The sequence below is a fragment of the Apiotrichum porosum genome (assembly GCF_003942205.1).
Source record: "Apiotrichum porosum strain DSM 27194 chromosome Unknown scaffold_1, whole genome shotgun sequence".
NCBI classification, from domain to species: Eukaryota; Fungi; Basidiomycota; class Tremellomycetes; order Trichosporonales; family Trichosporonaceae; genus Apiotrichum; species Apiotrichum porosum.
In genome coordinates this window covers 1,761,419-1,774,992 of record NW_021167108.1, presented here as the reverse complement: position 1 = coordinate 1,774,992, position 13,574 = coordinate 1,761,419, and the positions used below count along the sequence as shown (strand labels likewise).

General features: G+C 58.5%; 5 protein-coding genes across 5 annotated transcripts; 3 read left to right on the top strand and 2 right to left on the bottom strand.

Annotated features, from left to right (window-relative positions):
- Positions 1–13: 13 nt before the first annotated feature.
- Positions 14–906, top strand: EHS24_000631 (uncharacterized protein; the record flags this gene model as incomplete). The annotated part of the gene is made up of 6 exons (XM_028616455.1): positions 14–136; positions 207–227; positions 356–479; positions 529–626; positions 677–752; positions 803–906. The coding sequence occupies 6 exons, from the start codon at positions 14–16 to the stop codon at positions 904–906; spliced, it is 546 nt and encodes a 181-aa protein (XP_028480312.1).
- Positions 907–988: 82 nt separating this feature from the next.
- On the bottom strand, positions 989–4,722 carry EHS24_000630 (uncharacterized protein; the record flags this gene model as incomplete). The annotated part of the gene is made up of 11 exons (XM_028616454.1): positions 989–1,037; positions 1,086–1,237; positions 1,298–1,367; positions 1,406–1,428; positions 1,468–1,530; positions 1,632–1,651; positions 1,695–2,058; positions 2,106–2,184; positions 2,229–4,251; positions 4,334–4,555; positions 4,698–4,722. 11 exons carry the CDS (start codon positions 4,720–4,722, stop codon positions 989–991), a joined length of 3,090 nt encoding a protein of 1,029 aa, XP_028480311.1.
- A 245-nt stretch (positions 4,723–4,967) lies between these two features.
- On the top strand, positions 4,968–6,081 carry EHS24_000629 (uncharacterized protein; the record flags this gene model as incomplete). Its single annotated transcript, XM_028616453.1, has 3 exons — positions 4,968–5,337; positions 5,393–5,990; positions 6,075–6,081. The coding sequence occupies 3 exons, from the start codon at positions 4,968–4,970 to the stop codon at positions 6,079–6,081; spliced, it is 975 nt and encodes a 324-aa protein (XP_028480310.1).
- Positions 6,082–6,345: 264 nt separating this feature from the next.
- KEX2 (pheromone processing endoprotease) lies at positions 6,346–9,258 on the bottom strand (the record flags this gene model as incomplete). Its single annotated transcript, XM_028616452.1, has 2 exons — positions 6,346–7,751; positions 7,806–9,258. 2 exons carry the CDS (start codon positions 9,256–9,258, stop codon positions 6,346–6,348), a joined length of 2,859 nt encoding a protein of 952 aa, XP_028480309.1.
- A 765-nt stretch (positions 9,259–10,023) lies between these two features.
- On the top strand, positions 10,024–12,083 carry PRP45 (mRNA splicing protein; the record flags this gene model as incomplete). The annotated part of the gene is made up of 5 exons (XM_028616451.1): positions 10,024–10,040; positions 10,092–10,248; positions 10,325–10,484; positions 10,526–11,882; positions 11,939–12,083. 5 exons carry the CDS (start codon positions 10,024–10,026, stop codon positions 12,081–12,083), a joined length of 1,836 nt encoding a protein of 611 aa, XP_028480308.1.
- Positions 12,084–13,574: the final 1,491 nt, after the last annotated feature.

Genomic DNA, 13,574 nt, shown 5'->3' with positions numbered 1-13,574 from the left:
TCCCAACTCTTGCATGCATGACACGCACTCCGCTGACGTCCAGCCAGCCGCCAGTCACCTTTTCCCGCAGTGTGATGGCCTTGGGCGCGACATGCTCAGCGAGGAACTCTCCACGGACATGGACAGGATAACTCAGGTGAGCCAACACATTGCCTCCTATGCGATCGTGGATATGTGTCAAGGCAACCTTTGCTAATAACGAACAGCTGCAAGATGCCATCTTAGACGTGAGCAGCTTTCCTTCACCTTCCTCGATGTACTCTGCCCATCGGCAAGCTTCTCACAACCTTGAGAGATTCGACAGCCCGTCGGCCTTCCTACAATAGGTACATGGCATTTGCTGACAGTTTCTCAGTTGCTGACGATCACGTCTGCTTCGATCGAGTACATCACCCATCGCACGCAGTTCGAGCAGACAAGCGCGGCCATTCCGACCACTTTGCAGACAGCACAGGCTGCCAGAAGGAAAGAATACAGGGGTGTGTACACTTGGGCAATGGACTAGAAACCGATAGCTAACATTAACAGCGGCCATTGAGACGTTTGTCGCCGACATTGTCCGGCGCGCAAAGGATGTAGAGACACTCACCGCTGCCCTGCCGAGTAAAGACGACAGTGGATTGAGAGTGCGTTGTGCTGGTGTCGTTTGGTCGTCAGTGCAGTTTCTAATGAGCAGGCTGCCCGATTGCAAGAGCTGCAAACTGAGATGGTTGCGGCAAATGTAGAGTACAAGGAAGCGCTCGCACAGGCAGGTGGGTTGACATATCTTGACCCCCGTCGCTGGTTGCTGACAGTTGGGCAGAGGCCCTCCTTGGCGAATTGCGCGACATTCTTCGAGTGACACTGGGAGACGGCACTGAGCGCAACATCGTCGCGAGCCTTGGGCGTCTGGGATTGCCTGCATGAGGTGTCTGTATATAGTGGCATGAACCGAGGGATCACATGCACAGGTGATACAATACATTGAATAACACGGGGCTGCTGTAACCTAATCTGGTCCACTGCCGAACATGTAGCCGTTGCACTTGATTGAGCCGCTGAAGAGTGAGTCCGAGAATCGTGACAAATGCCGTTGACCGACTTACCAGTGGCACTCCGCATGGCTGGGAACAGTTTGTCCCTTTGACGGGGTAACATGGGCGAGCGCAGTAGTCTTGCTCTTCGCCGCGCGTCGACCACCGCCACCACCACCGCTGTGGGCCGCTTCGGGAGGCACGGAGTGAGGCCTAGGAAGGGCCTGTAGAGCGTCGTCGTCGTCCTGGCCGTTAGCTCCACATGTGGAAAGCATGTAACGCACCTCGATGCCCTTGTACGAAATACACAACTCGTCTCCAGCCATAATAGGTCGGCGTGCAAACATGACCAGTCTGCAGTTAGCGGCTGCACCCTGGTGTATTCGACTCACAATGGCCGAGCAGGGTGGAAGTCCTGCGGGGTTAGCAAACGGTCACGACCCCCAAAACATACCTTGACGTATGCGGACGTGATCAGGACGTTTGGATCACAAGAATGGTTGATGAACCGCGTGAACTGCTGTCAGCTTGGCTCCTTGATGGAGAGCACTCACATTCTGGACAGAGAAAAGGAGAAAATGGTGGTGAGTATCGTTCATAGCCAGAGGAAACACTTACGCCATAGTGAAACGCATCCACTATAGCATTGTCAGCGCGAAACGTGTACTTCATATGACTCACCAGAGTAGGAAGAGGGATTGTCCTCGCCGTTTTCCTTTGCCTGCTGGATCCTTTTGGCCTCTTCCCGTACCAACTGTGCCGCGCGAGGATCGAAGTCCTCGAGTCGTTCCTTGGGAGGCGGCTTCCCTTCCATCCATCCTTCGGGTGGTGGGTTTCCGATCGAGTATCCATCGAAATCGAAGAGATAGGTACGACCGAGTTTCTCGTACGTGTGACCTCGACGCTCGCTTTCGGCGTCCGTGATGACCTCGCCAGCATAAATACCGATAAACTGGCCTTGTGGAATGTACGAGTTTGTCTTGACACCCCACCCACACTTGCCTGTCTGGAAAATCTCAAGCTTCATGCCCTTGTCCCGTCCGCGCTGGATTACCTGAGCAGGTTAGTTTTAGCCAAAAGTACCATACGTACGCGGTTCATGCACTCCGGCGGACAGCCGCACGCTGGACCACATTCCCAGATTGGACAATCAGGCTGTCTCACACGACCACTGTTATGTTAGCTTGACCATTCTATGCAGAAGGAAAGACTCACTCAGAGGCATAGTTGAAGCCCTCGTTGTAGCCGTACAAATACAGCTCTTGGCGCTTGCGGCAAGTACACGTTTTTGACTCGGGATCGCAGGGGCCTTCACATCCACATCCAAGTCCCATTTCTGGGTCAGGAACGTCGGGATGGTACAGCATCTCATTCGAGTACTGAAACTCCAGTTTTGGAGGGCCACCATGGGCGTCAATCTTGTTGACAACCTTGATCTCTGGGGCGAAAGGCTCGTCCGTGCTGGTCGCCCAACCAATGTACGCCTCGAAAATGGCACAGTGAAGATCGCCATTGTTCGTGAGCTTGGTGAGACGGCCATTCCACTCGTCGACAATCTCGTGGTCAATTGAACGTTTGGCGACACCGCGACGCCCGGGTGGGGGCTGCTCTTCGTCAGGAGCCCTTGAAGTGACGATAGGAGCTACTTTACAGGAGGAGGCTGACCATCCTGAAAGGATCTTATTGACCTCTGGAGGTGCTTGGACTTCGGCGATGATTCGTCGAACTTCGAGACGGTCCACGACGATGGGTGGAAAAGACGAGTCTACCTCCGCGGTGGGAGACATGACAACAGGGTCATGCTGTTTCAGTGCTGCAGGTGTCTGTACAGCCTCCATGTTGGAATCCGACGACTCTGAGCGCGATTTATGCGCCTGAGCTTCAGCAATAGGAGGGGAGTAGGCAGCCTTACGGCCCGCAGGTGGGGATTCAATGGGCTCTTCTGCCTCGGAGCCAGAGCCGTGTAAGGCAGCAGCGGGACCATCATCTTCGGAAATGATGTTGAGCGGGTCGCGTGATGGGCCGGAGGCTTCGCTGAACCCGGCTTCCGAATGACCAGCTCGGTTGTCATCCCAGTCCAGACGCGCCAGAGCAGACATGTCAGAGCTTGACGACGATGACGAGCTGCGAGAACGTGTTGCGGTCGTCCCAACAGTAGCCGTGGGTGGGGCTGGTGATAGGTCTGAGGTCCTGGGAACGTCACTTGGCTCGGGCATTTGGTCAAGCGTGTTCGCTGTAGATGCGTTGGGAGCCGCAATGGGCTCGGACGGGAGCTCGTCGTCCAGGCCACCTGCATCGCCAAAGTCGAGTCCATTGTCGACTTCTACATCGTCCGAATCGGCGAAGTCTTCGACAGGACTCGTTGTAAAGTCCATCCGGGGCTCGTCCATCGGGGGCTCCTCGAGATCGGTCGCGGTTACAGGAGCTGACTGTGATGAGCTGGAAACCACTGGGGTCGGACTGTGAACACGCCAGCTGGGGCCAGTTCGGACGGGCGCTGGCGCTACCTTTGGTGGCGAGGGGGGAGGGAGGACAGGGACCTTCGCAACGTCACTCTTAACGGGGCGTGGAGCGCGCCCACCAACACTCTTGCGGGCCACAACCTTCTTCTTCTCTGGGTGTGACGGAGGAGGGCTGGAGCCTTCGGGGCCAGATGTCTCCGGCGCGTCCCGCTTCTTGATGGGTAAAACAAGAGGTTCAAAGTTCCCCCAGCTTCCAGGCTTGGGACCCCGTACCGGAGCGGGTTCACTGGGAGGCTGACGAGGTGCCGGGTTGTGGCCACCCATAGGGACAGGGTGGGACCAAGAGCCGGGCCCAACCGACTCATGGAACATGGCATCCACGGCCGCGAGCGCCAGACGCTGAAACCCGATATGACGCCGGCGAGGCGGGGGTGGGTCGTCGGAGTCTGAAGGTGAGGAGTCCCGGTTGGGAACGGGACGCTTGCGAGGCGACGCGGTGCTCGATTGTCTTGGCCTCTTGCGACTTTCGCTGTCGACGGTCCTGCCTTTCCCTTTGCCTTTACCTTTGCCAACGTCCGCCGCCGGCGAGTCTGAGTCGGTGTCTTGAGTAAGGTCCAAGACCTTTGCTGGGCGTGAGGAGCTGCTAGGTGTGTTGTGGAAATATGCGCCAAATCGTCGCTGCTCTTCGTTGTCAATCGTCGCCTGGCCTTTGCCCTTATCTTTGGCGGGTGTGTTGGTCGTGGACGCGCTCTGCTTCACTTGCACGCGGTTCCTACCTGCTACCAATTAGCATAGAGCCGGCGCATACTCGGGCAGATATACTGCTGGGTGTCACACATGGACAGCAAGCATACTTACTGGCTTCCTGTGCTGCCTGCTTGGCCGCCCTTTCCTTGGCCGCTTGCACGCCGGGGAGGAGATTGCGTAATAGGTTCACCTCGCTCGCGCTGCCCGAATCGTCGGTGATATTGGGTATATACGCGCGCTCCTTGCGCAATCTTGCTGATGAGGTCACAGGTGGTGGTGCAGGTGAACCATCATCACTTGAAATTAGATCGATGGGGTCGTCTTCGGCCCCCACTGCAATGATGTCAGTAATTGTTTGTGACAGTAAGACGCGTCGCGCGTGGGGGTTATTTGGGCTGGCGCTTGGAAAGCACATTTGTCGACATTGTCCTGCACGATGTACGTGCTGTATGAGATGATTAGGCTGTTTACTCACCTCCGCTGCTCTTCCTAGGTCGCATTATGGTGATTGGAGAAATGGAGCGATGAGGGAGGCGAATGGAATTGTTGTTGCGCCCAACAGAGAGTCACCTGCTTGCATCATGACGGCTGATGATGGCGTTTAAGTGGGGGGAGAACGTCACGTGAGGCAGCCCAGACAATAATCCAGGCACAAACCACCTGCACAAATGTCTGTGATCTGTGATCTGTGATCAAGACCATCCATACCCATCCGTTCGTGCTGCAGCTTCCCCTATCTCACAACATGCCCAAGAAGCAGGCAGCGGCGAATGGGCCGCCTCCCCTAAGCAACAGGGACCACTTGGAACGGGCAAATTTTGCCCTCCAGGCGAGCCTGTTCCTCCAAGCTGCCTGCGCTCCCACTTCGTCCGCCTCGGCTGCTTCGTCTTCACGACCAGCTCCCAACAAGGCGATTCGAGACCGGAAGGGCAAGCGAAAGGCCTCGGACGACGATGCGGTGCCGATTACAGATACCATGGGACGCACCACCATTCAGTCGTTCAACAAGTGGACCGTCCACAACCAGGTCAAGCTCGATCCCAGCATCAAGCGTTCCGTTTGCTCGTGTTCTGCTGTCCTTGTCCCTGGTCTGACCTGCAAAGTTCGCATTCGATGTACGTCATATGTGCTCCAACCCAGTATCTGAACCCTTCAGCTGACAACATATAGCAAGCAAGAATCACATGAATGTCATTATCCAGACCTGCTTGTCTTGCGGTGCTCAACATCGCCTTCCGGCTCCGCCTGTTTGCGTGTCCAACGAAGGCATCGACGGCCCCGTGCGCTCCTGGCGGCGAGCGAGGAAGGCCCGTCGTAGTCCTCGCCACAAGTGGGAGCAACCACAAGCTGAGGCCGTTGGACCTAACGGTGTCGATGAAATGGTCGGCGACGATGGGCCAACTGTCGACAAGGGGGGCGGCAAGAAGGGGAAGAAGGGTGGCAAGGGCAAATCTGGCAACGAGGGAGATGGAACGCCTCTCTTGCCTGGCCATGTGCTTTGGCGCGGCATGGAGCGGATCGGCGGATGGGGAACGCGTGGCGGCGAGCCTGACCTCAACGGTGCACGACAGCAGGCTTACCGGCGCCCTAGAGTCTTTGTCGTGAGTGACGACGAGGAAGATGAGTTGGACTCTTCCGACGACTCGGACGCGGAGATGGACGCACCGTCAACGTGTCCCAACCCGCCCATTCACCTCGGCCCTTCTCCAGTTCAGCGTGCCACCGCGGTGGTCGCTCCTCTCGCTCACACCGTCGGCGAGCCCCAACCGTCCGTGGCACTGTCCAACTCCCCTCGCCTTCGCAACCCCTGTCACCACGCTCAAGACCTTCATTCCTGCTAATGGGCTCGAAGTGATTGATTTAACTGAGATCAACGACGACGGGGACGCAGCCAACACCTCGTGGGAGTTGTAGCAGTTAGGTCGCATAGACGCACTACTATTTAGACCGCATGCGACATACACCCACTATTGTGCATCTTGATGTTTGGGGAAAGTGGAAACGTGGAACAATCTCTCATCATCTGTATAGGTGCATCATGGTATCTCTGTACACGGTGCATGATGCTAAAAATGCAAGACAGTGGTGTCTAAGTCGCCTCCGATCTCTTTCCCCAACTCTACTCAATCACGACGGACATCGTCCGCAGCGTCCTGCCAACTGCCGCTCGAGGTGCTCTGCACGAGTTCGGCGGGCGAGCTGGTCGTGTTGGCGGACTCGCCTTCGTCGTCATCATGGTATGCTGGTGGCTCTCCGGCAGCGGTTCTGCTGCCACTACCGCTCGCTTGGGGCGTAGCGTCCTCATCTTCTCCATCATGGTCGTCGAGGAACGAGTCGTGGTACCTCAACGCGGTGTGCTCGTCGACCTCGTCGTCGCTCTCGTCCGATGGGCCGTCACCAAACGCGTCGTAGAGCTCCTTGCTCTCGCCTTCTCGCCTCATACCCACCGCACGGCGGCCACGCTCCATAAGGCTAAGGGGAACGTCCTCGGGCACAGGTGCGTACGCGCCACGCGCTCCGTCGCCGCCATGCAGGCCAAACAGACGTTGACGCTTACGGCGGGCAGCCAGGAGGAAGTAGCCGCCACCACCAAGGGCAGCCAGAAGAACGATGAGGAAGGCGCCACCAAGCCACGCCGAATGCTTGCGGAGGGCATCAATGCCATCGAATACGCCCTCATCGGCCCCAGCCTCGTTGTCCGCGTCAGAGGACGCTGAGGGCTCGGCAATGTCCTCGTCCGTCGAAGCTGGGCTGGTTGTAGGGAGAACAGCGCCGCCAGCGTGGCCGTGGTCGGACGGCAAGAGGTCGGTCGGCTTGGGCTTTTGCGGAAGCTGTGTCGTGGGCATGGGGTCCGAACCGACCTCCTCCTCGTCGGGCTGGCCAAACTCTGCTGGGCGCCAGTCCTTGGCCTTAGAAGCGTCCTGGGCCTCACCCCAGAGCTGAAGGGCCCACGATTGGAAGGATCCAACATTCTGGGGGTTGTTCTGATCCCTCACGGTAATCTCCCAAGTGCCAACGGGATTCTCCTCCCAATGCTTGAGTGACATGAACTTCCAGCCCTCGAAGCCAGACCCGGCCGAGTCAAAGCGGCGCGCCTGGGCCAGCACACTCAGAATGCCAGTCGGGGAACGCAGAGCCACCTCGACGTCACCGCGGCGTTGGTGTTTGATCCAAACACGCACGGTAACGTGCTCGAGTCGTTCGAAGTTGGAGTCGTCGAGCATTTGCTGGGTCACCTCGAAGGTCGACTTAATACCGTCCTTGACGATATACGAACCAATCACCGGCTCGGGCTGAGGAGGATCGATGGTTGGAACATCGGTAGGCTCAGCACCGTCCACGGTATCGTCGCCCTCATCGCGCTCAGTTGGGGACGGGGCGTCGGTGGCCGTCGGAGCGGGGGGAGGAGGGGGAGGGGGAGTGTCCGGAAGAACGATCATGGGTGAGTCAAACCAAGCCTGGGGCTTGACCAGCTCCCAGGTTCGAGCAGCCTCAACAAAGAGGCCAGCATCGATACGTCCGAAGCCATCTGGATTTTGGTCAGTATGAGGTGCTTCGGGACGTAGCGCCGCATGGTACTCACACTTGTAACTGTATTTCCTGCCCAAGGAGATTGTGTCCCAGTCCTCGTCCTCAGGGTGGAGCATGACAGCGTGGCGCACTGCGAGATGCTGGAAGTCGCGCCATCCAAGCTCTGGGCGGACCTGTAGAGCCAGTGCAAACACACCCGCGACAAGGGGTGCGGCGGCCGACGTACCACCGTGGTTGGTCGCACACCTGTGCTTTACGTCCGTCGTGTGGATAAATTGACCAGAGCCAGAGGAAGGAGCGACAACCATCATGGCCGAGCACATTTCCGAATAGTAAGGGTGCTGGCCGGCGTGGTCGACGGCGCCGACGGTGACGGAGAAGATCGAGTTGGTGTAGCCGTCAAAGTTGCACTGGTCACCGTTGCCACCACCGTTGCCAGCGGCAAAGACGAAAAGGGAGCCCTTGCCGCCACGTCCCTTCTGCACGCCGTTCACAAGCGACTTGAGAATGACTCCATCAGGAGCCTCCATGCTCTTGCCGTCGTCGGGCGGGCCCCACGAGCACGAGAAAATGTCGTTGAGCTGGTACTGGTAGTTGAGAGCCGCAGCCTCGTCGGCGTTGGTGATGGGACCCGAAAGGATACGGACGCCAGCAATGTTGGTGTTGTAGGCGACACCAACACCGCAAACGTCATTGGGGGCGGCGGCCACCTCACCGGCACAGCGAGTGCCGTGCTGGTCCTCGTTGAGCTTGGGGCTGGGCGAAGGTCCGTTGTCGTTGAAATCCCACGAACCCTCCGCAAAGTAGTTTGGTGCTAGGTCTTCATGTTCATAGTCGAGGCCATCGTCGACAATGACGACATGTACGCCCTTGCCAGTGACACCTTGGCTCCAGAGGGTGCTCACATTGAGCTCCCACTGCCTGTCTTCTTGGTTTGCAAGGTGCCATTGTGTGTGAAGCTCGGGGTCCTTGAGACCCAAGTCGTTTTGGAGGAAGAGGAGCTCGGCATCGTCGCGGGGCTCGACGTCCCAGGGAGTGTAGGATCGGGGGTGACGCATTGGCGAGCCGCGCTTGTATTCGTTGGGTCCAGTGAGAACGCGCTTTGTACGCTGTTGGGGTACAAGACGTTCGATACCGCGAAGGGATGGCACACCAAGTGCTCGCCTCTCGTGACCTGCCGACCGGAGTACCTCGTAGCGTGCCAGCACTGGGTCATAGTCGCCGGCAATGCCACGTCCTGAGAGGCCGCCGTCCTCGCGCTTTACGATCCAGTGGCCCGCCAGCTCACCGAGGGGTTCCACGAGCTCAGCTCCAAGGGCGAGCGCGGCGGCGCGGGCAACCTGCTCGTCTGCAGCTTCTGGAAGCTCGAGGGCATAGTAGGTGTGGGTGTCGTAGTTGCGGGGGATTGGTGTACGAATCTGGAGTCCTGAACTCGAACTGGCGTCGGCGTTGGCCGCTAACAGCAAGAGCGGCAGGAGCGACACAAGAGCCGTGGAGACGAGCATGGTGCTGACGTGCTGAACGTATCGAGGATGCGAACAGCTTCTTGCTTGCCGAAACTGACGTCGTGGAGGTAAAGGTAATGCTGAAAGAGTAACAGCGAGCCTTCAATGTGCCAGGGTGGAAACGGGATCAGATGCCGGCAACAGGCAACAACAGCGTGGCCACGCGTCCGAACTACTTGGCAGCAGCGGCGCAGCAGGATGCGGATGCGCCCGGATGCAGAGTGGGAGATATACTGCAGAAGTGGAGGGCAGCAAACTAGTAGGACGGTGAACAGGGAAACTTTTTTATGCTAGTGGTTGGCAAGTCAATTGCTGTGAAATTGTGAAACTTTGGTGCGGTGTGTATGGGGAGAGGGAGAGACACGATCGAGCAATGGCTGCGCGCCACCCAGTGGCGACTGACTGATCGCGGTGGACTGCGGTGGATTCGGAGGGATGCGGTGGGGGGGGGGTCCCTGGCGTACACTGCGATGCACTCGCGGCACGCAAGAAACACCAGAGTCTGTCAACTGTGCATGCACCCAGCAGGAGGAAGGTGTATGCACCTTCCCAAGACCACCATGCACAGTGCATAGCTTCTCTCAGCTTCTCATAGCGATCTCACCGATCTCACCACTTGCTCGCCACATGGTAGAATGCATTTCAGTGCCACGGGAATAACGCCGCATTTCTCCGCCCCGATCGGCGTCGTCTCTTTGCCACCTAAGATCTTGAATCAACAGTCATCGATCTAATCGACCAGTGACCTACAACAACAACACAACTATGGCTGCTCTCGCTCGGTGAGTACATGCAGGATACAGCAGCCACATCTTGAGTCGGCTAACACACAGTGCTCTCCCGCTCCCGGTACACACGGTGGTCGAGGAAGTGGACGAGGGACCGATCCTCCCGGCCACTCCATCAGTTGTGATCCCGCCGTACGGCAAGAGGAGGGGATGGAAGCCGAAGAGCCAGGCCGACTTTGGTGGCGGCGGAGCGTACCCAGAGGTGAGTGTGACAGCAACCGAGCCGTTACGAGCCTTCTCGGCGAATCGTGCGGGAGCGAGTGCTGACAATAACAAAGTGCCATGTCGCCCAGTACCCCCTCGACATGGGCAGCAAGAAGAAGGCTGCACCGGGGACGACCGTTGCCCTTCAGGTCGACGCCGATGGCAACGTGCGCTACGACGCAATTGCGACCCAGGGCCGTGCCGCTGGCTCGAGGGTGCAGTCGAGCTTCAAAGGTGAGTGCTGCTAGCATCAACGGCAGTGGAGCTGACGTCAGACCTTGTTCCGCTTGCAAACCGGACGGATATGACGGAGGAGGACCGCGCAATGTTGCGGCCAGATGACAGCAGTGTCAACGACACGACTGAGCGTACTCGACTTGCCCTCGAGAAGATTACTCACGGCAAGATCAAGGCTGTTCAGCCCAAACACGTTCCCAAGTCAAACGGCGATGCGACGTATGTTCGCTACACCCCGGCCAACCAAGGTGCCGACCAGAGCAAGCAGCGCATCATCAAGATGACCGAGGTGCAAGAGGACCCTCTGGAGCCTCCTCGCTTCAAGCAGAAGAAGATCCCCCGCGGCCCCACCGAGCCCCCGCCCCCTGTCATGCACTCGCCTCCCCGTGCTGTTACAGCACAGGAGCAAAAGGACTGGATGATTCCTCCTTGTATCTCCAACTGGAAGAACAACAAGGGTTACACTATTCCGCTTGACAAGCGTCTCGCTGCGGACGGCCGTGGTCTGCAGGACGTGCACATCAACGACAACTTTGCGAAGTTTTCCGAGGCGCTCTATGTTGCCGACAACCACGCCCGCGAGGAGGTCCGCGCACGTTCGCAGATGCAGCAGCTCCTTGCTCAAAAGGAGAAGACCCAGAAGGAGGAGAACCTGCGTCTGCTGGCTCAAAAGGCCCGCGAGGAGCGGAGTGGTGGTGCATCTGGATCGGCCGCACCCAGGACCGCGCCTGCATCCTACGGCATCGGTCTCGGCGGCTACGGTTCTGGTTCCGACTCGGACTCGGACGCCAGCGACAGCGACGAGGACAAGGACGAGGGAGACGACGAGGCAGCGATTGCTGAGCGCGAGGCTGTGCGTGAGGAGAAGCGTCGTGAGCGTGAAAAGGAGCTCCGTATGTCCAACATGGGCACCGAGATGCGCGCCAAGGTCATTGCGCGCGAGGCCAACCGCGACATTTCCGAGAAGATCGCCCTTGGCCTTGCCAAGCCGACCGCCAACAAGGAGACCCTTCTCGACTCGCGTCTCTTCAACCGCGAGTCTCTTTCCACCGGCTTTGGCGCCGACGACTCGTACAACCTGTACGACAAGCCTCTGTTCCAGGGCTCGTCTGCCGCTGCCGCCATTTACCGCCCCAAGGGCAACAATGCTGGAAACGACGAGGCGTTTGGTGGCGGCACCGAGGACGGCATCCGCGAGGAGCTCGACAAGGACCGTTTCCAACTTGGCCGTGCGACACGTGGGTTCGACGGCGCCGAGTCGAACGAGGTGCGCGATGGCCCCGTCCAGTTCGAAAAGGACGTGGTCGTCAGCCTGGACGGCTCGTCGGATCCATTCGGTGTGGAGCAATTCCTCGACGCAGCAAAGCGCGGTGGCAAGCGGACAGCAGAACAAGGGTGAGTACAGTGATTGCCGATGCGCTGTACTTTCAGCTACATGCTTTGGGGAACAGCCAGGCTTGCCTGGAATATCCCTCGAACCTGTCCCAACATCCCGGCTTCCCGGATGACAGGGACTGGCATTTGAAGGAAGGGAACGTTGCGCTGACAGATACCAGGAGCGAGGCTCGCAAGCGTGCGCGCGAGGACGACGAGTAGACGCGTGTGGAGATGGCACGAGTTTCACGACAGTTTGGTTCATCTGGACTGGCGGGCGAGTTCCGACGGACTCGTGATGCGGGCCTGACGGGGAGACGGTGGGGCGAGTGGGTTGGGTCGGGTCGGGGGTTGGTGCGAGACGACAGGGGGGGCCGGTGCCGCTCTACGGCAGCCCAGTGACCTGGATGTTTTGGCGCCTTATCTGGCTGGATCTTGGCCTTGGCCTTGATTCCTAGAGCTGTGGTGGCGGGCAGGAGGGGTCGACAAACCAAGAGAGAGAGAGAGAGAGTCAGAGAAAGTGCCCGGCACGAGTCCCGTCATCGATAGCGACGGCTCCGGTTGTCAGTTTGTCCTGTGTGCCGATATGTGTTTCGTGCGTTAGTTTTAGGGAAAGTCAAGTAGGGTTGGAAAGCGGGACCCAGCAAACCGCTCTTTGCCTTGCCTGAGCCGGCGGCAGCGTGACGACAGGCACTGGCCTCGCGTCTGCAAAAGCATGTATCGATCGTTGTAACAGACAGCTAGAACGTGAGCCGCGGTTGACGAGCTGCACGCGTGATGGGTTAACGCCATATCCCCTCCGGTGCGACATGTTCCATGAATTGACCTTTGCGTCAACGAAACTGGGAGAAACGAAACGAAACGAAGGCATCTAGAGGCAGCTGCATGTGTGAGGATTGCTGGCAGCCGACGTGCAGGCGCGTCGCTGACCTCCGGTCTCTGCACCCAACTCGTCCGGAGTCCCGACGAGTTGCGTGAGCGACGGATGAGTGTGGCGAGTGGCTGAGTGGCGGCGGTGCGTGTACACCGCAAGCACGAGCCTGTTCTGACCTGTTTGTTGCAATTTGTTGATTGCTGTGTGAATGCAGACGCCGGATAAGGGGGAATGCCCATCCCTGCATGTTGGGAGATTCTAGACAACGACAATGCTGCACTTCAATCGCCGGACACGCGATTATGCCTCCATGGAAACAGCCTACACACTGCTGCATTTGTCCATCTGCCTTGCCACCACACCGGGTTGTGTAGGCAAAGCAAGCCCGTTTCGTTCCTGGGTGGAGCACCAGACCCGACACCTCGCGTAGCAAGGCCACACGGGGACGTGGGGCCCATGCAGAACCCCCTTTTCCTTGAGAAACATTGCTCAGCTGACGTTGAACCCGGTGCGCCGCCATCAGCGCAAGCCACAGCCCATTGGTGTTCTCGACTCAGCCACTGGTCTACAGAACATGCGTGTAGGATTGTTGGTAGAGAATGGCTCCCCTCCCACCCGAAGGCCGAAAGACAAGGTCCGGCGCGGGGCACGGGGGGACTGGTTGTCTGTTGTTGAACCCGAGAAGAGGCAACGTCGCTGAAGCGCCTGCGATTCGGGGACTGGCGGCCTTGTTCTGTCCCATTAGGCATTGCCGAGGTGGTCCACAAAGTCACAGCGGTGGCACGGCACTGTTGTGGCATTGGTGGCTCGCGTCGCCGTGGCTGTTGGCGGCGGACCTG